The 24158-nt window shown below is 47.8% G+C and overlaps 1 protein-coding gene and 1 long non-coding RNA gene across 2 annotated transcripts in view; one reads left to right on the forward strand and one right to left on the reverse strand.

The window, feature by feature from the left end:
* Positions 1 to 24158, reverse strand: part of LOC142068822 (uncharacterized) — a 53004-nt gene that overhangs the window by 9822 nt on the left and 19024 nt on the right. Inside the window, exon 2 of the long non-coding RNA XR_012664718.1 lies at positions 14379 to 14994. This is a non-coding gene — a long non-coding RNA (uncharacterized LOC142068822). The remainder of the gene's footprint in view (positions 1 to 14378; positions 14995 to 24158) is intronic.
* Positions 919 to 8962, forward strand: LOC142068821 (P2Y purinoceptor 1-like; the record flags this gene model as incomplete). Its single annotated transcript, XM_075118791.1, has 3 exons — positions 919 to 1127; positions 2501 to 2647; positions 6075 to 8962. Coding segments are annotated over 3 exons (861 nt in total), but the record flags the coding sequence as incomplete, so codon positions are not given.

Consider the following 24158-nt stretch of genomic DNA (forward strand, 5'->3'; position numbering starts at 1 on the left):
TTTTATTTATATGGTAACCACTTCACATTCCCTCCTATCAAAGGTAAGCCATAGAAACTTAGTTGGGGGTTGCTCCTAGTAACTTGACTTTACCACATAGTCATTTAATAATCCATATCCTCCTGCAGAACAATTTCAGCTCTGTGAAGAATCTGTTGTCTCTCTGAATCCAAGATAGATACCTATAATTAGTACCACTTTGGCAAACCCTCTTATCTAGGGGAGTCCAACTTCTGCCAGTACTTAGGTGACATTTCCCAAACTTACGCAAATTGCTAGTACATGTGTCGCAGGGAACCAGCCGGCTTATCTTCTCTATCTCTAATTTCTACATGTCACAGACCTGGTAAAGTTACCTCCACTTCTTCTTAGGACACTCACCAGGCTACTGTGTTTGGGTCCCAGCATGTTGGACCTGTGTGCTCTTAAGTGTCCCTCTGTTTGGGTAGGCTCAGCATTGACTCTTTCTCTGGTCTCTCTGGCATGCTTCCTGGGCACAGAATCTGATGTTCACCCCTTCATGGAAGTGGGAACCTCACAGACCAGTGTAGCTGGACGTGGCCCCATCCATGGCTTGGCCTTTGCCAGGCAGGAGCAGCTTCTGCTCCATGGGGAGGAAGAGCTGCCCATGCCCCCCCCCCCCGGCCTTTCAAGCTGTCTATGTGTCTCTGTAAGCTTCCTGTACCTTGCAGTTTGCACAGTTCTTGTCTGAACCACAAGCTGCAACAGAAGTCCTCGCTGATGTGACAGGCTTGCTTAAATCTATATTACCAATTCTACGCGTATGAATATGTAATCAATCAATACGTAAGAAGTGAGTGAGACAGTGTGAGTGTAAGAAACCAGTTGCAAGGCTTGAATCGAAATATTACCGTGTAAGGATAATCAAGGTGTATATGGGACTGCATATAAACCTAAGGCAGTAGTGGCTGGGGGGGATGTAACCTACGACAGCAGAAACTCAGGACCGGACCAGAAGCAGTGGAGCCCTTCCGAGACCCGGAGGGGCTTCGGGGACTCTCGTCGCCTAGTGGTTCGATCTCTGGGAAGCTGAAACCTGGCCAGAAGCGCAAGCAGAGTCGACAGGAGAGCGCCAGCTGTCAACTTACTGCAGTGAAGACACCGCGGTAAGTAGATCTAAGAACTGAAGTTGTGTAACTTAGATCAACCCCGCGGTAGTGTAGACAAACAATGACAAGAGTACTCCTTTTATGAAGTTGCAGTCCCTTTTGTCAGGTGACCCAAAATCAGCCTCATCAGGTGATCAAAGTCCCCACGAGGAAATCCATAGATTAGTTACCAGCCTATCTGGGTGGACGGGTTTTCTTGGTATGCTGCCTTCTTTGTTTAAGGAGGCTTCCATTTGAATAGAATACTACCAAGGTTTAACGACCCTTCATTTCTAGCTCATTGTTAGCATTGTGTCACTATGCTGTGGATTTTTCACCCTTAGATGGAGGTAGGAAGACAGCAGAGAGGCAGGCAAGCCTGACAATCAAAATGGAGTTTGCAGTGTGATAAAGATACATGCAGAGAGTTCATATCCCAAACTGGGAGGATGCTGTGAGATGTGGCATGACCACTACCAGTGTGTTCTGCTGGGCTCTGAAGCCCTGTCTGTTTTTCACTATGTCCTTCCTTACTCTGGCCTTCATTTGGTAACTAAATTGGATTTGCTGAGATCCCTTCTCCCTGCCCTACCAATGTGTAACTGTTACGGACCCTGGACTTCAGAAAAGCAGACTTAGACTCCCTTAGGGAACTGGTGGACAGGATCCCCTGGGAGGCGAATATGAGGGGGCAAGGAGTCCAGGAGAGCTGGCTGTATTTTAAAGAAGCCTTATTGAGGGTGCAGGAACAAACCATCCCAATGTGCAGAAAGAATAGCAAATATGGCAGGCAACCAGCTTGGCTTAACAGTGAAATCTTTGGTGATCTTAAACTCAAAAAGGAAGCTTACAAGAAGTGGAAATTTGGACAGATGACTAGTGAGGAGTATAAAAATATTTCTAGAGCATGCAGGGGTGTAATCAGGAAGGCCAAGGCACAATTGGAGTTGCAGCTAGCAAGGGATATGAAGGGTAACAAGAAGGTTTCTACAGGTATGTTAGCAATAAGAAGAAGGTCAGGGAAAGTGTGGGACCCTTACTGATTAGGGGAGGCAACATAGTGACAGATGATGTGGAAGAAGCTGAAATACTCAATGCTTTTTTTGCCTCGGTCTTCACAGACAAGGTCAGCTCCCAGACTGCTGCACTGGGCAGCACAGTATGGGGAGGAGGTGAGCAGCCCTCAGTGGTGAAAGAATAGGTTAAGGACTATTTAGAAAAGCTGGACATGCATAAGTCCATGGGTCCAGATCTAATGCATCCAAGGGCGCTGAGGGAGTTGGCTGATGTGATTGCAGAGCCATTGGCCATTATCTCAGAAAATTCATGTCAATCAGGGAAGGTCCTGGATGATTGGAAAAAGGCAAATATAATGCCCATATTTTAAAAAGGGAAGAAAGAGAACCTGAGGAACTACAGACCAGTCAGCCTCACTTCAGTCCCCGGCAAAATCATAGAGCAGATCCTCAAGGAATCCATTTTGAAGCACTTGGAGGAGAGGAAGGTGATCAGGAACAGTCAACATGGATTCACCAAGGGTAAGTCATGCCTGACCAACCTGATTGCCTTCTATGATGAGATAACTGGCTCTGTAGATACGGGGAAAATGGTGGATGTGATATATCTTGACTTTAGCAAAGTTTTTGATACGGTCTCCCACACTATTCTTGCCAGCAAGTTAAAAAAGTATGGATTGGATGAATGGACTACACGGTGGATAGAAAGCTGGCTAGATTGTCAGGCTCAACGGGTAGTGATCAACGGCTCGATGTCTAGTTGGCAGGCGGTATCAAGCAGAGTGCCCCAGGGGTTGGTCCTGGGGCTGGTTTTGTTCAACATCTTTATTAATGATCTGGATGATGGGATTAGTTGCAGATGACACTAAGAAAGGGGGAGAGGTAGATATGCTGGAGGGTCCAGGGTGACCTAGGGTCCAGAGTGACCTAGACAAATTGGAGGTTTGGGCCAAAAGAAATCTGATGAGGTTCAACAAGGACAGGTGCAAAGTCCTGCACGTATGTAGGAAGAATCCCATACATCACTATAGGCTGGGGACCGACTGGCTAAGCAGCAGTTCTGCAGAAAAGGACCTGGGGATTACAGTAGATGAGAAGCTGGATATGATTCAGCAGTGTGCCCTTGTTGCCAACAAGGCCAATGGCATATTAGGCTGTATTAGTAGGAGCATTGCCAGCAGATTGAGGGAAGTGATTATTCCCCTCTATTCGGCACTGGTGAGGCCACACCTGGAGTATTGTGTCCAGTTTTGGTCCCCCCACTACAGAAGGGATGTGGAAAAATTGGAGAGAGTCCAGGGAAGGGCAACAAAAATGATTAGGGGGCTGGAGCACATGACTTACGAGGAGAGGCTGAGGGAACTGGGCTTATTTAGTCTGCAGAAGAGAAGAGTGAGGGGGGATTTGATAGAAGCCTTCAACTACCTGAAGGGGGTTCAAAGAGGATGGAGCTAGGCTGTTCTCAGTGTTGGAAAATGACAGAACAAGAAGCAATGGTCTCAAGTTGCAGGGGGGGGGGGAGAGTCTAGGTTGGATATTAGGAAACACTATTTCACTAGGAGGGTGGTGAAGAACTGGAATGGGTTACTTAGAGAGGTGGTGGAATCTCCATCCTTAGAGGTTTTTAAGGCCCGGCTTGACAAAGCCTTGGCTGGGATGATTTAGTTGGTGTTGGTCCTGCTTTGAGCAGGTGGTTGGACTAGATGACCTCCTGAGGTCTCTTCCAATCCTGATATTCTATGATTCTATGATACAGAAATTACATATTGATGACAATGGGTGTGCAGCTCTGGCCAGCCGGCCAGCCTCTCTCTCTCATATTTATACTGCTGCCCATCACCCTAGTATTTCAGCACCTTCCATGTAAAATCATTAGTGATAGTGAAGTCCCTAGGGGACTGTATGTAGTTTCTGGCATTTCTCCCTTTCTGGGGTCAAAAACTGTTGGGGTAGGGTGGGTTTTTTGGGTTGTTTATGGTTTAGGGTAGGAGTTTGGAGATAAAGGGGTTGTCATTCTTGTCATCCATTGTCACCAATAGTGTCAACAGGTGCAGCTAAACTGGTTCTAAACATGGTTTGTCCTTGTATATACCTGAAGCTAAACTGTGTTCAACACTTGTTCCACTGCACCTGTCATTGACACCCACTATTGGCAATAGGTAATTATTGTAGTGTAGCCAGGGTTGTGGGGAATAGCAGTTTGAGGGGTAACTGATCTTTTGTCTTCCCCGCCACCTGTCCCTGGTCAGTACTCCAGAAAGCTTTAAACATTCCTGGCCTATGTCACACTACGATAGTGCAGTCTCGGCATTGTTTTGAGACAAGGACACTTGAGGCTGAACAATGGGAAACATTCCCTGATGGGGAAATCTTACTGGCTGGTGGCATAGACTACCAGGCGACGTGGTGACTCAAGTCATTTAAAACTGGACTGGACAAAACAATGGGGAATAGACTGTAGGGAACAACCCTGGCCCATAGAGGGGATGGACTGGTTGGGACCTAATGAGGCATCTCCATCTCTAAGGTGTCTGGTTATATGAGATGCTGATATGAGGGTCTAATTTAGAATAACTCTTTTGTCAGACTCCAACTCCTGCCCCCTCCGCGCTGCCAGGTGAGCGTTCACACCAGAAATAGCCACATGCTGTATAGCTCCCCAGGGCTCTGATCAAAAATATTTCAGTGGGGTGGAGGCGGGGGCTGGTGCTGCATAACAGAGACAATTTATATTCAGTTACTGTGAGCTCCCTCCGCCTCCTTGAATTAATTCAAACCCAAAAATGAACTGGAGCTGCTTAGCATCCCCCAAACCCGTCCCACGCTGGGCAATCCTTGGGTGCCATGGTTGCCAGTGGGCAGCATTTAGCGGGCTATGACCCACCCCCACCACAAGCAGCGTAGCTCAAATGGAGACTGCGGCCTGCACGTCACTAGTATTGATCATTTTTGGTGCCAATCACTGCTCAGAACAGAGCAGACGCTAGCCATAAGCAGACTAAGCCATTGTTTAGGGCCCTGGGCAGCTGGGGATGGGGGCAGTATTCACTTTTTTAGTATTCGGGAGAGGGCAAAATATTTCTTGTTACAACCCCCAATGGGCTAGCACCGCCTCTGGCAAGAGTCCGAGCGAGAGAAGAGCAGGACTCGGGGGTGGAAGGAAATGGGCAGGGGGAGAGGAGTAACACCTCTCTGCAGCTTGCAAAGCTCTTTGGGATGGCGGGGTGCAGGGGGGGGGGCTCTTTGGGATGGCGGGGTGCAGGGGGGGCGGGGTGCAGCAGTTCTGGCTCCTGCCCCTGGCTAACGGGTTGGGGGGGCGGGTTCATCCTGGGTTAGCCCCTATCTGCCAGTGCCCGGTGCAGCGCCCCACTCCCGTCCCTCCTGGACTGCTCCCACTTCCAGGTCCCCCCTGCAGCACCGACCCCTCTCCCGGTTCCCATTGCGGGCCCCACCCCGCCGGCTGCCCCTGGCGGAGCCCGCGCCTCGCTCCACTCGCCGGCACTGCGGAGCTGCGCGGCAGCTTCGGGCTGAGTCTCCCGGCACCGACACGCGGCGGTGGCCGAGTTTCTGCGCCTGAGGCTGGATAAAGTCTGCGGGGAGCCGAGGGAGATCGGGGGGAGGGGGATCCCCCCAGGGACCCGGAGTTTCCCCCGTAGGGTAGGGACCGAGGTACTCGCTCCTGCCCTTCCCCGTAGGGTTCTGGGGAGCCTCTCCTTCCCTGCCTCCCTTAAGGACCTGGCATCCCAACCTCCCCCTCCACCATAGGAGTCTGTGGATCCCTCCCACAGCCCCAATTGCAAGAGGATATTTCCCTCTTAAGGACTCAAGGATTCCCTTCTGCACCACCCTTAGGACGTGGGAGATTCCACCTTGCACCGACCCCTCATGCATTTTCCCTAAGGACTCACTTGTTCCCTTGCTGCAACAACCCCCCATCTGCTTCCTGTAGAACCCTCTGCAGTAAATGGCACCCGTGGAGGAAGTCGTTTCGATTTCTGACATCATCAACTTCACCTTCAGTCCTGTATCCGGTGAACCAGATTTTCACCCATCACTTCCTGCTGGCTGTGTACCTCATCGTGTCCCTGCTGGGGCTGCTGGGGAATGGACTGGGCCTGTGGAATATGTGTGCCGGGTCCCAGAGGAGCAGCTGGAGCACCCTCAGTGTGCTGGTGTGCAAACTAGGGGTGGCAGACCTACTCTATATGATCACGTTGCCCTTCCTGGTGACCTACTATCTCCAGGGGGGCATGTGGCTCTTTGGGAAAGGCTGCTGCAGGTTGACGCGGGCCATCTTCCACCTCAGTCTCTATGCCAGCATTGGCTTCCTGACCTGCATCAGCATCCACCGCTACCTGGGCATCGTGTACCCACTGAAGATGCTGGGTAGGTGCCAGACCCTGGGCCCCCCCTTCTTCATCAGTGCGTTGGTCTGGGCATGGGTCATCATCTAGGTGTCTCCTGATTTTGGCTTCAGCAAAATGGATAGCAATGGTACACGGTGTCATGATACAACAGGACATGAGAACCTGGGCACCTATCTGCCCTACGTCCTGGCTGTAACTATGACTGGCTTTGTCGTCCCCTTCCTCCTAATCATTGGCTGCTACTGCCATGTGGTGGTGGTCCTCTGGAGGAATAAAAATGTGGACCCAAACCTCAAGAGAAGGAGCATCAAACTGGTGGTGTTACTGATGGTCCTGTTCTCTGTCTGTTTCCTCCCATATCACGTCTTCAGGAATCTTAACTTGCTATCCCAAAGCTGGCAACTCTAGGGGTCCTGCACCCAGACTTCAAAAAACATCTATGTCTCCTATCAGGTGACCTGGGGCCTGGCCAGCTTCAACAGTGCCCTGAACCCCTGCTGTACCTAATGATTAGTGAGGACTGCGTGTCACGTATGAGGACCATCAGTCAAAGGGCTGGCCAGTCTCTGGGGTCTTTCTGGGAGAGGAGAACCCAGTGCCAGACTGATTGTGGCTTGTAAAGGGTTTTGAGGATGACAAGGTCTATAGGAGCTCTGAGCAGTACAGTTATATCTTTTATTAAGTAATACAACAGCTCCCGGGTTCGTTGGTGATGGCTATATGGGTGGCAGCATGCTGCAGGCTCAGTCACAGAAGATTATGTATCTTACTGGGCAGACATGCCTTAGGTCTTTTCCATCTCCTCCAAGACCATGCAGCTGCTGACAGCAAACTTGCCTTTTAAAGTTTTAGGAGGCTGGTGCTCTATTAGGATAATGGCTGCAGAATTCTGAATGATGCCTGGGATGATGCAGAAGCTGATTATAGTGGGGAATCCTACAGAGAATTTTTCACAACCTGTAGGCATGCAATTGCATTTTACAGTTACTCTTGTGCACCTAGACCTAAATTTTCAAAAAAGTAGGTGTGCAATTGCATGCCTAATTTGAGTGTGCATGTGATGTGACTGCATTCAACGTCCTAGTAATTGTACATGAAAACGATCCATTATGTGTGCAAGTGGTAATTTACAATAGCAATTTCCACACTAGCACGTTCAATCATGGTGCTTGCACACAGAAATTTTCTGGAAATTTTGGCCCTCAAAGATTTGAAAATGTGGAAGAGATTAAAAAAAAACGTAGACATATAAATACACATGCAAAATAAGCACACAGTTACATGCCCAATATGTGTGCACAATCTTAATAACTGTGTGTTTGCAAATTAGCCATACATTTTGTTGGTACTGTCACATGCTCAAACTTGATGAAGACCTGTCCCAATATTGCATGAAATAGGTGGGCATTAAATGTTACATGCCGATGATGCTAATATTTAGGAAGAGAAGACTTAAGCCCACTGCAGTGAAATGCAAGCAGGAAAAGGCCAAAGAGCTGATAGCAAAGATCATATTTTCATTGTTTCCAAAGTAGATAGATTGTTATTGCTGGCAGCAGTTGTCCTCTGCATAGTGCAGAAGCAATAGCCACAAACTGGTATTTTACCTTCTTCTCCTCTCTGTCTTTTCCAGTTCAGATGGCTTGAATTTTTCAGCAATTGTTAGAACATTAAATGACATTCAGCAGTAGGTTTTTGCAATTCTGAAGAGAGCTTTAAACAATAAGAATGATCCAGATTTGTGGAGCTGCCAAAGGGTGAGAAACTTTGCTATTTGGAAAAATGCCTGATATTTATCACATTCAGCTGCTGCAGTGTCCAGGTCCTCCTTTGATATACACCAAAGAAACCATGGGTAGTTTATACTGAGTTAATATATCACGTTAAAGAGCAAATAAATACTTAACTCATCACTGGAAGCACTGTCTGGTTTCTTTAAAACTTACAAGAACACAAGCCAGATGGCCTGAGGGATAGAGTTGGAGGCCTGCCTTGCACAGGAGAAGTGACAGGTTTTGGCTGTGGGATTGGCATTGATGCAGGAGCTGCTGCTTACCCAGCTACCTGGCAAGATCAAGAGTGGCAAGACTCCACTTGGGGAGCAATGATACTCTTGCTGGTGGATGGACTAGAGGCATGATCCCACAAGATGCTTAGCACTCTGTCCCTAATCCAGCAAAGCATTTAGGCATGTGCTATATTTTAAAATAAGTAGTCCCATTGAAGGCAAAAGTCATATTAGATCATCCCGATTTGTGAGCCTTGGATGACCTAATATGTCTTTTCCACCTCTAATGTCAGTGAAGTGGGAAGGCCCAGGGGATTGCTGGCCCTGCCCTGGCCTTTTGTCAGCTGCAGAGTCCTCAGAGGTGCATATCTTCATGGCATTACACTGTTTCCCTCTAATGCTGATTTCACAGAGTAAGTACCCAACAGTGCCCTGGCCTGTGAGAGTTCTCAGTTGGCATAACTCTCCAGCACAGGTTTCAGATCCTAGATTCAAAGGCAATCCAGTTGGTAGGGATCCTCTGGGTCAACTTGTCCAACCACTTGTCAGCCAAACAGGTCCCAGTGCTACCCTTTCCATGCACATATTTCATCTCAGCTTGCAGCTGCACTTCAGAATAATGCTTGGTTTTTGTACAGCTGTGTCACCCCCAACCGCACTCTTGTTTAAAAAAAATAATTATGTTGTTACTTCCACATCCCAGCTGACTCCCTGCTTGCAGTTCTGCTTGGTAATAGGTTGATTTTGCTTTGTACATTCTTGGTAGATGAATCGTGTTCTTCTGAGACAGGGAGACTTGCATAGGAAGTAACAGTGAAACTCAGCCTCCATCCCTTTGAAAAGCCTTTCTCGACACCACTCCACAACCTACCCTTTTCCAATACAGCCCAGTGATAACGCCTCAGTCATTTTTAATGAATAATTAACTGACCTGAGTCCAAAGTTAGTTTATAGCACGTTTTCCTCAGCTATGGAGACAAGAAACCCACTAGATCTCTACCACTGCTTGTTATTGGGTAACTGGAAGAATGGCAAAGGTATTTACATACGCATCCGATGAAGTGAGCTGTAGCTCACGAAAGCTTATGCTCAAATAAATTGGTTAGTCTCTAAGGTGCCACAAGTACTCCTTTTCTTTTTACATACGTATAGTGCATCTGTCGCTAGACCTGCATCATAAGCAAAAGTTTTAGTGAACTAAGCATCCAAACTTTCTCTTGTGGTTTGGCAGGCCGTGCTCATGAGATTTGCATAGTGTTAACGTATTGCTCTGAAACTGGATTATATTTGCAGGGCCATAAAGAGACTTCTATATCCCACGGATGAAATTCATTCCAGTGTGGATGATCCACACAAAGTCTCATGCACCACTTAAGTACATGTAAGCCCCATGTTAAGAACTTGAGGCCTCTCAGGGTATGTCTACACTGCAATAAAAGACCCTGAGCAGTGAGTCTCAGAGCCCAGGTCAATTTACTCAGGCTCTGGCACTCAGGCTGTGGGGCTAAAAATAGCTGTGTAGACAGTCCCACTTGGGCTGGAGCCCAGGGTCTGAAACCATGCAATGGGGGAGGGTCTCAAAGTCCAGGCTGTGCCTGAATGTCTACATTGCTATCTTTAGCTATGCAGCTTGAGCCCCATGAGCCCGAGTCAATTGATCTGGGCTCTGAGACTTGGAGCTGTGGGTTTTTCTTTGCAGTGTAGACATACCCAAAGACTCCCGGAGACTTCAATGGCTTTTGGATCAAGTCCTTAAAAAGGGTTTAAGTGATGCATTGGGCATAATGCTGGCCTTGATCATGGGTGAATTTCACTCCGAAGTGTGTGATTTTGGAGCTGCTTGTGTATATTCATGCAATGGAAATTCACCACTGTGCAGAAGGCCCACACAGGCCTATGGACATAAGTGGTGCACAGACCTTGTGCTGCACAGGAACAATTTCATCCTGGGTGCAAAATGCATTCTTACTAGCCACTGTATATTTAAAGCCCATACAAACAATGGAGAGCAAAATAAAACAGAAGTAATAGAAAAAGAATCTGAGAATAAAATGAGGATTTTGTAAGAAACCAGCAAAAATTCAGGAAATTCAAAACGACTGCATTTGCTGAGCCCGACTCCTACTGTTTCAACCCTTTTAAAGAGGATTAAGGCTATGAGTGTGTCAGGTTTAATGCTGCATTTCTTGACATTTATCACTTTGTGCGATTCTTGAGTTAATCCTCAGTGAGTTTGTTTCCTCTGAACTGCATAAGAAAGTCCCCTCCATGCATATAGCCAAACACTCTCTGTTGACTATACACATGCCTTTGTTGCTAACGTTCATTGCTGAGTAAACAAGCAGTAAAACCTATTGTAAAGCCTGCACCACTTTCTCCAGAACTTATTATAAAGAGAAAAGGCAAAAGTGCAGGATAATCCTTTGTAAGTGCAATAGTTGTTGCATTGTTTGCTCTTTCCTGAATAGCTCAACAGCCATTGCAGTTAATCTTTAATATGTTGTGTCTTCCATGCAGTCTTTATCCCCAGAATGCCCTAAAGATCTAGGGCCAGTTTCTTTAGGCAGGTTGCAACAGAAGGGGTCAGCTCCCTGGTTTCCTACCAGTCCTAGTCCTGAGTGCAGGTTAGAATGGGCTTTGACTTCAGTGGTGTTTGGATGGGGCCCTAAATTCAGAATGAATCCACTTTGACCCAAGTCCCTTCCTTTCTGCTGAAGGTGCCTTGTAATTCTTGGTTTCCCTTTACATAACCTCACCATTTGGCATGATGTGAAATTGCTTTGTGGGGAGCAACTAAGGGTCTGCTGTGCAGAAGTGCTGAGAACCCACAACGCCAGTGAAAGCTAATGGGAGTGAGGGACACTCAGACTTTCTGGAAATCAGGCACTGATTGTGGCTTTTGATTGACTTGTCTATGAAGGGGTTTTAATCCACAGTGAGTTGACGTGCATTAGTTAATGCACAACATGCCAGCCCTACTAATGGCATACACACAGGACAGCTGTGCACTCTTTCAGTTCACATTGTTGTGTATACAGGCTGGGATCCTGTGATCCTTGCAGAGAGTATTCTGGGATGTCTCTCGCTGCCCATTATGGGGTGCTTAGTGGAGCCAGAGAGAAGCCTGTGGAATTCTGGGATACAGGGTCAAATTCCAAAAAACTCCATGATTTCACTGTCTCTGTCCTATGCTTCCTCTCTTTCTGGGTGGGCTAGTGCCATTTTCAAATTGCTGTCAGCCGCCATGGACCCAACAATGCTCCGTGCCACTGTGCTGGCAACTGTGCATACACAGAGGCTGCTTGAGCTGTATTTCCGCTCTTGAAGCCAGGTGGCCTCAGGTTTGGACTTCACCAGCCACATCGCCGAGCCGATGACGTGGCTGCAGGAGTAGTTCTTCCAGCAGCAGCGGTGGTAGCGGAGGAAGGAGGGCTAGGAAGAGGAGGGTGACACTGAGGAACTGCTACTACAGGAGCTATTCACGGAGTAGCTTCACACAGGGCTGGTCTACACTGAAAAGTTACACTGGCATAGCTACAACTCCCCTGGGTGTGACAAACCCACACCCCTGAGAGATGTAGCTAAGCTGACCAAGCCCCTGCTGGAGACAGTGCTAGGGCGATGGAAGAATTCTTACCGCCTCTCAGGGAGGTGGATTAACTTTCCTTCCCATTGCTGTAGAATTTCAAGATGACAAAGGTGACCTTTTTTGAGATCTGCGCTGAACTCACCCCAGAGATTCAGTGGCAGCTTACCAACATCTGGTGCCCCATATCTGTTGAGAAGCACTCGTCATTTCCATCGGAAAGTTGGCCACTCCCAAAGGTTACCAATCCATAACCAACCAGATTGGTATAGGGAGATTGACTCTGTTGGTCATGCAGAGGTGTGCCACCATGCATAAGGTATTGTTGCCTCAGATTATAAAGCCTGGTAACAATCAGGAGATTACTGATGGCTTTGTATGCATGAGGTTCCCAAACGGTATTGGGGCAATTGGTGGGACCTATGTGCCTATCATTTGCCTCCTGCACCAGGGCTCAGGGTTTATAACCAGAAAAGGGGTGTTTCTCAATGATGCTCAAAGGGCTGTTTGACCACCATGGCAGGTTTACAAACATAAATGCAGGGTAGTCTGGGAAGGTCCACGATGCTAGGGCAATTGCGTTGGTTCGCCCAGGAGAACCTAAACTTGTCTGGTTAATGAAGTCAGTCACAGGCCACTCGGACAGAAGGGAGGAACTGTTTAACTGTCACTTCTGTAGTTGCAGAATGACAGTGGAGTGTGCGCTCTGAAAGGAAGGTGGTGCTGCTTTTGGAATAGGTTAGAGCAGGGGTGGGCAAACTTTTTGGCCCAAGGGCCACATCGGGGTTGCGCAACTGTATGGAGGGCCGGGAATGGAAGGCTGTGCCTCCCCAACCAGTCTGGCCCCTGCCCCCTATCCGGCCCCTCCCACTTCCCACCCCCTGACTGCCCCCCTCAGAATACGCGACCCATCCAACCCTCCCTACTCCTTGTCCACTGACCGCCCCTCCCGGGACCCCCTGCCCCTAACCAACTCCCCCTGCTCCCTGTCCCCTGACTGCCTCCCTCGCCCCCTATCCACACCCTCACCCCCTGACAGGCCCCCCCAGGACTCCCACAGCTATCCAACCCCCCCCGCTCCCTGTCCCCTGACCGCCTCCAAACCTCCGCCCCATCCAACCGCCCCCTGCCCCCTGACTGCCCCCCAGGACCTTCTGCCCCTTATCCAACCCCCCCACTTCCTGCCCCCTTACCATGCCGCTCAGAGCGGCAGGAGCTCACAGCCTGCCGCCTGGCCGGAGCCAGCCACACTGCCTGCACGGCTAAGGTAGCCCTGGCCCTCCAACCCTGCAAGTGATGCATGGTGGGGAGGAAGGCTCTAAAAGGAGGAAGCTGCAATCAGTGTGGGGGATTCCCTGAGAGGGAGTGGCTCCTGCAGCAGCAGAAGGAACCCCCACGCCTCAGACCCCTCAGCTCCGTAAAGAGTCCAGCGAACCCCAAGAGCAAGCTGGACAGGGAGAGACTGATTTGGCTACCCGGGCATCCCTGCAGGAAGGTGATGCCACTGACCTTTTATCTTTTGGCTGATCCTGTGCGGGGCTTATTCTCTGCTGAGTTTGAACTTTTACTTTTCCCCATGCGTAAACGAAGTAAGAAGGCACCCAGAGACTGGGCCCACGGCAAGGACTAAGAGGCGGGGGCCTGGACAGGGCTGTCCCTGTGGTGGTAACTGGGCATGGCAAGGGGCCCTGCCCCTGCTAGAGAGGTATCCCGGAAAGACTCTTTTACAAGTATCCAAGCTTCTTTCCACATACCCAGTGTCTCAATGAAGTGCGACATTTTGCCCAGTTGAATGTTGCTGTTGTTCAGGAATGCTGTGGGGGGCAGCAGTGTCGTCAGGGAAAAACAGAATTTACCCATTTCTCATTCGGGGAACATGGAGGTTAGTTTAGATTAGTTTCCCCACTTCTTTTATTACCACTTTACCACTGGCAGGAGGGGAGGCAAAATGGAGACTGCAGACGCCATTTTGAGCTAGCAAAGAGGATTGATGGGGATGGGGGCATTCACTGGGCAAGACAGAGGCGGGGAGGGGAAAGGAAAATAGGTAGCTGGGAATGTGCCCTCAGGGACATGGGCTGGAAACAGACAATGGTCAGGGCTTGAGCAGGAGACAGAAGCCAGTTGCCTGGCCAGAGCAGACACTATTTTGAAAACGGACAGTATGGGCCACGGAAGGAAGGCAGGGCTGGAGACTCACACAGGCTAATAGTTCACATCCCCCCCAAAATGGCTGTGGGGCACTTGGAACAGAAGCTAGAATAATAATAAATTGTAAAGAAAGATGCTTACATGTCCAGCTTCCTTCCATAGGATTTGCCTCCTCAGTCCTGGCCTGGGTTTCTGGCTGGGAATCGGGCTTGCTTCCTTCATGGCTAGAATTGGGGTCCTGAGTCCCAAAGAGATCCTGGCTTTCTGGGGAAAGCTCTTCACTGGCCTCCTTGTGTTCTGCCACCGATCACTCATGTGAGAGGGATGGGTGTCGGTAACAATGTCAAAAATCCTATGCAGCTCCTCCAAAAATGGACAGATTATAGGTGCATGAACTGGACTGTTTCCTGGCATCTTTGGTTTTAATGTAAGTCCTTCTGAGCTGTCTGCTCTTTATCTGGAACTGGTCGACATTGCGGTTCTAGCCCCTCGCACGCAGACAGCTGCTTATCAACGCCCACAAAAAGATCTTTAGTGCGGTGCCTGGCCCCAAGAGCTTGCTGCACTGATGCTTCTCTGCAGATGGTGAGGAGATCTGGGGTCTCTGCATGGCTCCGGCAGCTGCTCAAAACATGTTGTAAGGCTTCTAGAGTAATATCGCAGCAGTGCTGATATATTCTAACCGAGGAGCAAATGGACAAACTCTGACCCCATGCCAGTTTTTAAATGGGGGAGGGGACATCTGGTCAACTTGATCCTAGAGCAGAGGGAACACAGGTAGACAAGTCAGTAACAGACACCTGCAAAGCAATGTAGGATAGTGTTGCCAGCACCCAGTGCCAAGAGACTAAACAACAGCTGAAGTTGGTTCGTTACCCGGTGTGCTACACCCAATAATCACAACAGTGTGGAGAAGCAGAAAAGTTTATTTGAAGCTTCAAATAGGTACAGGGAGATTTGAATCTCAAATCCTGTACACAGAGCAGGAAGTTACACAGGCTTTTATACATCCTTTTTCCCAGCATACTTATCCAATAGCAAGCTGCCCCAAGTATCCATATAGCCAGCCAATCCAGTTCCCAGCTAGTTCCCTGGTTCTCTGTATCATTTATTAAACTATACATAAAACTGCTTTATTCAGCATTGTTCTTCCATATCTGCCCTGTGTGGCCTTGCTTAGTTTCAGGCAGTCTGACTCTGCAATATATTGCTGCAGATTCTCAGCATAACTGCTGTGTGTGCCTCCACGCGGGGGGGCCAAGGACACTTGGGCCTAGTATGCAGAGCTGCTGCGAGTGCCTCCAGGCGGGAGGGGGGGCCAAGGACACCTGGGCCTAGTGCGAGGGGGCTTCATCGACACTCGTGGTCTTCCATCCCCTCGAGTTACCTAGTGGCCATGCCCCAGTGTCCCCAACAATAGCATTGGGAGAACTGCCAAAGTAACGCAGCAGCATTGCACGCACACAAACTCAGTACATCACACTAACTCAATTTGCAGCAAACTTAGTACACTTTGAAAGTGGACTCCAGAGTTTGCAGTAAATGTGGAGTTACTGTGATCTAATGAATTGTGTCATGTGTACACAGGCATCTTCATATGGGACTATCGCAAATTAATGTGGATTAACCCCCCTGTATAGATGAGCCCTAAATTACATGTGAAGGGACCAAACCATGTTTCAGTGAAGTCAATGAGAGTTTTATTGGAAGCAAGAGCAGGCCTGGAATTTTGTGGCATTACTTTCCTGGCTCATTTAAATAAACATCTCTCAATCAACGATTTGTTGCAAGTGTAATTAAAACTCATTGCATCTGATCAGAAATTCTAAACTGACAGGCTAGTAAAGCCAGTCCTAAAAAATTAATGTGGATGCACACAGATGCATGCACTCACACGCACAGTTTGTTCTCCTTGAAATGAAAACTGGCTTTAAAAGAAAGCACCCCCCCCCAAAACCCCAGCGTTTTGGTTGGCATGCAAAACAACCTACAACAATCAACTATCACTAATTCCAGAATATTAGCAACAGGCTAAATACACACAACTCAAACAAATTCTGTGGGTTTTTTTGTACAAACAGCACAAATTTATAAAAACAGACAGCAGGGTGGCTATGGAAACACTAAGTCCTTTAAAGCATGACACGTTTAGATGTCAAAACAAGACACTGTGATTACCACAGAGGGTCAAAAAATGCAAACACTGAATGAAAGGGTGGAACAGTAAATGCAGCATGAACTACCGAGACTCCTCGCCTTTCAACTGAACTCTCACCAAAGTGCATTTAATAGTTGTTAGCTACATAGATGGGAGTCTATTGAACAGTGGGAGTAGGAAAGATCTGGACCCAAAAGGCAGACAGAGTCCATGGCATAGAACACATGGTCTTCAGCTGAAATCTAATGCTGACAACGTTCCCCACCCCACTTCAGAAAGTTTGGCTACAAAATGTGTCCAGTAAATCCTCATTCGTTAAACAAAAGCGGGCTGGCTGCCGTGGACTGTACTAGCAGGCCTTATAAATGTCTCCATATCAGAGACTTCCAGTGCTCTGGGAGAGAGTTGGATGTGGTTTTTAAACAAGTGCTCGTGCTGATGGAGACATTCCTGTAGGACTTAAATGGTGCTAAGGGTCAAAATATCCCATCTAGCCAAAGATTCCCTGTGTGAGTGTAATGGTAGATAGACTCCCTTACATGGTAAAATAATGTCTTCCACTTTAGTCAGTCACCCACTATAGAGAGCTGTCATTTAGATAAGAGGAGGCCCAAATTCTGACTAAGATAGAAGAAGACAGAGTCGAAGGAAAATCCATGTGGTAAAGGAAGATGACTACAAGTAGAAAATTACATGATTCACCTATTGTTACTGACTGTTAACTGCCGTCATGTGATATGTGAGCTGTGGTCCATATTGTGGGGGTGACGAGGGATGTAAAAATCACCTACGTGTTCTGAGGTAAAAGCAGATGAACACAATATGAGGATGGCACCACACAGATACAGTCTGGGGGGAAGTGACGGCTGAGATAGGAAATGAGGCTGTTCTGAGGGGGAGGAATTACTCCGCGGCTTGGAGGTTGTGAGAGCAGGAGCACAAGCCAGAAAGGGAAGCTTCAAGCTGATTATCAGGCAACGATTCTGAGCGGTGAGGTCAGTGTGGCAGCTGCAGAACCCCCTCATGAAATGGGAAGTCATAGAGCCTCCATCACTAAAGGTGTTAGGATCTGGATATGACCCCAGAGCAGTCAGCCTTTGGCCCAACCCTAGGACATTTTTACATGGAGGTGTAAGGGCCAAAAGCAGTTTAAGAGCTGCACACTGGGATGAGAGCAGAGGAGATGCCATGCAGAGGGGCTGTGCACTTCGTCTGCGCCATGGAGAGGAGCTCCACACCGGGTCTTCTCCGTTCGCCATGTCCATGACAATGGGTTGGCCAGTGGTTCCACATGGGCACAACTATACTGCAGTGCCCATTGCTGCCTACGCACAGCTGGGCTGCACCCTGCTGACCAGATGCCTTGGACTTTGCCGTCAGTTTGGGGGTTGAGGAGTCCTGTTCTGTTAGGTTTACCACAAGATTTACCACAAGGAAAGCCCTTGTCCTCGGGCTTTGTCTGAGGAATTACTGTTGGGTCTCTTGTGCAGGCAGAGGCATTAGATCACCCAAGTGTGGCCCCCCCCACCCCTGCAAAAAAAAGGCCAAATTTGAAAGGAACAGATGAATCTACAAAAACTCCTGGGTACCCACAGAGAGCCGTGTTTACTGACACAATGTCTGTGTGTGTAGTTTTGCAAAAGCATCTGTTGCACCCACTGGTCTGGAAAGCCTGGAGAGTAAACCCTTGTTCAGGGGTGGCGAGTTATATAGGCCCGTGGTGCCCGTGCTCCAGGAATATTCAGGGTCAGAGGCCCAGCTCCACCAATGTTCAGGGCTGGGTTTCTCCCCCGGCCCTGTCTGCCGCGCCCGGCATGCCTCCCCCAGAGCATCCCTTGACCCCGCCTGCCACCCCCGGGTAATTTAAAAGGGCCTAGGGGTCCCGGCTGTTGCTGCCACTGCCAGCAGCACAGTGGGGCTAAGGCGGCTTCCTGCCCACCCTCGCTCCGCCCCACTCCCGTAAGCGGCCGGCACGTCCCTGCGGCTCTGGGATGTGTCTCTCTTCTCACGCTGCCCTTGCCCCAAGTGCCAACTCCACAGCTCCCATTGACCAGGAACTGTGGCCAATAGGAGCTGCGGGGGTGGTGCCTGTGGACAGCGGCATGGAGAGACCCCCTGGACCCCCCACCTAGGAGCCACTGCCAGAGGGGTGTGCAGGTCACTTTCGGGAGCCACCTGAGCCACCGCACCCCTCACCCTCTCCTGCACCCCAACCTCCTGCCCTAGCTCAAAGCCCACACCCCGCACCCAGACTCCCTCCCAGAGCCCTCACCCCTCCTGCACCCAAACTCTCTCCCAGAGCCTGCACCCTCTCCTGCACCCCAACCCCCTGCCCCAGCCCAAAGCCCGCACCCAGCACCCAAACTCCCTCCTAGAGCCCGCACTTCTCCGGTGCCCAAACTCTCTCCCAGAGCCTTAGGCAGGTGGGGGGAGGGAGGGACTTGGACCCTTTCTGGGCAACACCAAAAATTATACAAACCTGCCGCCCCTGCCCTTGTTGGTGTAAAGGTGCAGAGGCCGTCTCTCTATAGAGTAAACCAACACCTGGAGAAATGAAGACTAGCGAGTGTATTGTTAACGCTGCATCCAGCTAACTCTTCACCTGGAGTTGTCCAGGTGCCTGTTTCTCAGATTCTGGGAAAGAAGGGAGGCAGTTGAGCAATATCCTCTCTTATGTGATTCTCTGGTCTCTCTTCCAAACCTCGCAAGGTTCTTTGACATTCTGAGGCTAAGTGTCATTGACATGCACCTACCAGTGATCTTATCACAATGGTGTCAGACCCTGGCAGGCAGAACATGGGACCAAGCTGCTGAGATTCCTGCAGATGTCAGCTCACAGCTATACAAGACTCAAGAGAGTTTGGTTTTATGTTGTGTCTTTCCTAACATGCCATTTGAGAGATTGCATTAAAAAACATGATTAATATATGTCATGAATATAAAGGGAAGGGTAAACACCTTTAAAATCCCTCCTGGCCAGAGGAAAAACCCTTTCACCTGTAAAGGGTTAAGAAGCTAGGATAACCTCGCTGGCACCTGACCAAAATGACCAATGAGGAGAAAAGATACTTTCAAAGCTGGAGTGGGGGAGAAACAAAGGTTTTCTCTGTCCGTGTGATGCTTTTGCTGGGAACAAAAAAGGAATGGCGTCTTAGAACTTAGAAAGCAATCTAGTTAGATATGCGTTAGATTCTGTTTTGTTTAAATGGCTGATAAAATAAGCTGTGCTGAATGGGATGTATATTCCTGTTTTTGTGTCTTTTTGTAACTTAAGGTTTTGCCTAGAGGGATTCTCTATGTTTTGAATCTGATTACCCTGTAAGGTATTTACCATCCTGATTTTACAGAGGTGATTCCTTTAGTTTTTTCTTCAATTAAAATTCTTCTTTTAAGAATCTGATTGCTTCTCACTGTTCTTAAGATCCAAGGGTTTGGGTCTGTGTTCACCTATGCAAATTGGTGAGGATTTTTATCAAGCCTTCCCCAGGAAAGGGGGTGTAGGGTTAGGGGAGGATTTTGGGGGGAAAGACGTTTCCAAGCGGGCTCTTTCCCTGTTATATATTTGTTAGAAGCTCGGTGGTGGCAGCAATAAAGTCCAAGGGCAAAAGGTAAAATAGTTTGTACCTTGGGGAAGTTTTAACCTAAGCTGGTAAAAATAAGCTTAGGGGGTTTTCATGCAGGTCCCCACATCTGTACCCTAGAGTTTAGAGTGGGGAAGGAACCTTGACAGTATATGATCCACTCCAGTCAGTAATTAAAGATCACAACATCCTATCACTTAAATTAGAGAGGCATTTATTTTTTCATCACTATTATTTCATCCTTCAAAGTACCTTTGACATATGTACATGGCAGGATAGAGCCAACAGGCTGTTACCTTATTTATAAAAATGTAGGCCAGTTTGTTATAAAATATTTGGTGCATAAGCAATTACAACAATTTGCATGGGCAAATGTAGTTAATATACATGGAGAGTGGGCAGCATAGGTGAATATTTTAGGTCTAAAGTTTTTGAAAATCTGTCTCTTTGTTTACGTGATGCCAAATGCCTAGGCATCTAGGAACTCAACAAGTTTGCTAAAAAAAAACAGCCAATCATTTAAGGCAAGTCAAATCTCATTTAACTCAGATCCAGGACACCCCATCCCCACCCATTGTGCTTTTATTATTATTCGCATCTATAAGCCACTGAGCTGTACATATGTGATAGAGTATAATGGAGTGTGTAGGAGTGAGTGAGTGAGGTGGCCCTTTGCTGAACTCATGGAGATAGTACAAACAGCGAGATTTACACTGTAATTATGCCTGTTGTTTGCAAATATGGATTCACTACAACAAGGCCCTAATCCCAAGAGCACAAACTTTTCATCATAATACAGAGCAAAGGAAGAATGGGGCATAACCCACAGAGCCAGGATGCTCCCTGGAATAGATGGGGCTTGAGGAGTTTATGGAAGGAGGCTTCCAAGCTAACCAATAGCTGAAAATGAAACAGGCTCTTTGAGGACCCATTAAGAACAAAACCACTTCACGCTGTCTCCTGAAGGCTGCTGGACTCTCACTCTGGTGGATCTTCAAAGGGAGCAATGTTGCACAGACTGCGTCCCAAATGGCCAGATATTGGGAGCTGACAGCAAAAGCACATCGGGGAATCTGAATTGTTACAGCGGGCATGTTATTTATGACATGGGAAATGAAATACCAAGGTCAGGTTTTCCAAGGTGGTTGCAAAGAAGTGCATGTCTCCATTGATACTGCAAGAAAATTGCATACCCACCGTGGGTAATGCATGCGCCGGAGAGTGCAAGTACCCATTTCTCATGCACAAAGGAATCTACAGATGCAGTGTCTGGGTGTTAGGCTCTCCTTCTGTGTAAGACTTTGGGCCTGTTCCTATAAATGTCTCAATTCATTCTTTTGTCAAAGCAGATGTGCTAGCATGGAAAATACAGGAATGACAAATAATTCCTGATACTTTAGAGCAGGTTTCCATGCAAAATTCTTTACTGGCTTTTCTGAAGCCAGTGAGAAAAGTGTGCCTTGCACCCCTACCCAGGAAATGGCTGAGTCATTTCCAGCACTAGAAAGGGAACTTCGTGTGAAACACCGCAGGCCAGAGACCTCCTTGTTCATTTTCTGCTCTTGATACAATGTGGAATTCTTTGGGTGGGTATTGGCAGAGATCAAACCCTAATTGTGAAGCTCGGGCAGAAGACTACATGTGATGCAAGGAGTGCATTGCTGAAAAGCTGCAGCACGCGCTAGGCACAGCTTCCTCTAACTATAGCGCTGTTGTGGAGCCAGGAGCTGGATGCAGATTAACGCTGCCACTGCTGAGCTTCCGATGTATCCGCTATGCCTCTGTGTGCTGTAATCAATGGAATGTTGGCACCTGCCTGGTAAATCCAACACCACGGCAGCTGCATTCTTTCAGGACATGCCTCGAACAGCCAGCAGCAGCTGCATTCCCCCTAGCTATACCTGCACCTTCAGCAGATCAGATGCCTTCTGCTTGGATGTACATGGAATGATAAGCACCATAGCAGATGTGTTGAGCCTGGACATTGATATCTGTCGCCTCATTGAGGGCCCTGCTCCTGCACCACTGAAGTCAGGAGGGCCCAGATCCTCGAAGATATTTAGGGGCCTTGCTCCTATTGATTTCAAATACCTCAGTACCTTTAAGGATCCGGGTCAAGGAGCTTTGCCACTGATTTCAGTTAGCACAGATTGGGTCCCTATAGCAGGTTTGTTGTTGGTGCTCAAAAGAATTAGGCAAACTTACTTTAATAAATAACTGATGAGCATGATTAAGAGACCCAACTGGCAATATCTCTCTACTGGTGTAATGTGATATTGCATCAAGCAAAATGTGTGCGCAAGTGTAATGCTTCTGCAAACAGACTAGATAAGAAAAGGGGACAGACCCACTACAAATTAGCACAACAGGTGCATCCTACTGGGATGTTCCTGGAACATTCACCTGCAAAGCTGGTGCCTTCAGCTTTTGTGTAGTGGGGCCAAGAGCATTCATAAGCACAGCAGCATGTTTCACTGGAATATACCTGGAGTATCAAATACCTATTCATCTTTTGGAAACTCCTGGGTTAGTACATCATTACTCACACAAAGCAGGAATGTCAATTACATCACTACAGATTATTACAATAATGCGATGCCGTAGGAGTAAAAAAAACCACAGGGCAGATAAATTCAAAAGTATCATGCAGAATAGAGTCACTGGGATCCACAGCATCAGGCATGAAGTAAAGGAAAATGTTTTAGGGGGCAAAAGTATTTCTTGTGGGGAAACCTATGTTTAAAGCAGCTAGAATAGGTGGTGGGGAAGCTCAAACCATAGGTAGCAAGTATGTATTCCATTGTTATTACATTAATTATAGGAGCCAATATCGTGGTATTTCGATACCTCAGCGGTGCATTATTACCACAGACATGCCTTAATTTAATGATTAGTAATCAAGCATCATCACTTTTACCTCTTCACAGCATCCTTCCTCCTGAAGAACCCAAACTAACTTTACAGAATGTACACAACCCAAAATGCAGCCAACTCTGGGGTGGCTTGTGAAATCAGGAGATATTCTTTTTTGGTCTCTGTTATATGATACAGGTGAGGGTTACAAATGTTTAATACCCTGGTCACATGGCAGGCATCAGCCCTCACTGTCTCCAGCGGCTAGTGTTACAGAGGTTGGAAACTAATGGGGGAGGGGGCAAAGCAAACTACATACCAACAGGGAGAATGGAAACTGTGGCCAGGGATCCCAAAACAACAGGTTTTTTAAAAGTGCCCTTTGGAATAATTAATGTTCAAGCGGCATAGAAAGGACCTCAACACATCCATCCAAGAGACTCACACATTGTAACCTGAGCAGTACTTCTTTTACTTACAGCTAAACGTAAAACGGTTTTAACACCCTCCCCACTCCACGCCAAAATAAAGCCTTTTCACAGGTTTCTGAGCAGGTTACACACATCCGAGCACTCCCTGGAGTACAGACAAGGCTTCCTGACGAATGCGTCTAATTCCAGAAAAGTACGTTTGCTTAATTCTTGGCAGCACCAACAGATGGGTTGAATCACTGACAACACCAACATCAAGGGTGAAGTCTTGGCAAGGCAATCCTAACCACTGTATGGTCAGGGCAGTGCCCTGAGATTGCAGGCTTGGTAGGACTTTAATAGTGAACATATGGTTGTTTACTGATGAGCATGAATCATGGAGTCAACAGGATAATATGGAAAAATGTCCTCCTACTGGTGAAATGTGGTATTGCAATAAGCAAAGTTTGCAGTGACAGTACACTTTTGCTCAAATTTACTAGCTAAGAAAAGGGGTTAGGTCAGACCAATGAGAACTAGTATAGACAGGGCAGGCACTGTACAAAGTGAAAGCAGAAATTATGCTGGAGGCATTAAAATCTAATTTATTTAGCACACGCCTTTTAGAATACGAGTGAAGATCAAGAAGATTCAGTCTTCTATGAAACCAACGAGGAGTCCGGTGACACCTTAAAGATGAACAGATTTATTTGGGCATAAGCTTTCATGGGTAAAAAACCACTTCTTCAGATGCATGGAGTGAAAATTACAGATACAAGCATAAATATACTGGCACATGAAGAGAAGGGAGTTACCTTACAAGTAGAGAACAAGGCCAATTCAGTCAGGGTGGATGTGGTCCACTCCCAGTAATTGATGAGGAGGTGTCAATACCAAGAGAGGAAAAATTGCTTTTGTA

Source organism: Caretta caretta, chromosome 13 (genome assembly GCF_965140235.1).
Source record: "Caretta caretta isolate rCarCar2 chromosome 13, rCarCar1.hap1, whole genome shotgun sequence".
Lineage (NCBI taxonomy): Eukaryota > Metazoa > Chordata > Testudines > Cheloniidae > Caretta > Caretta caretta.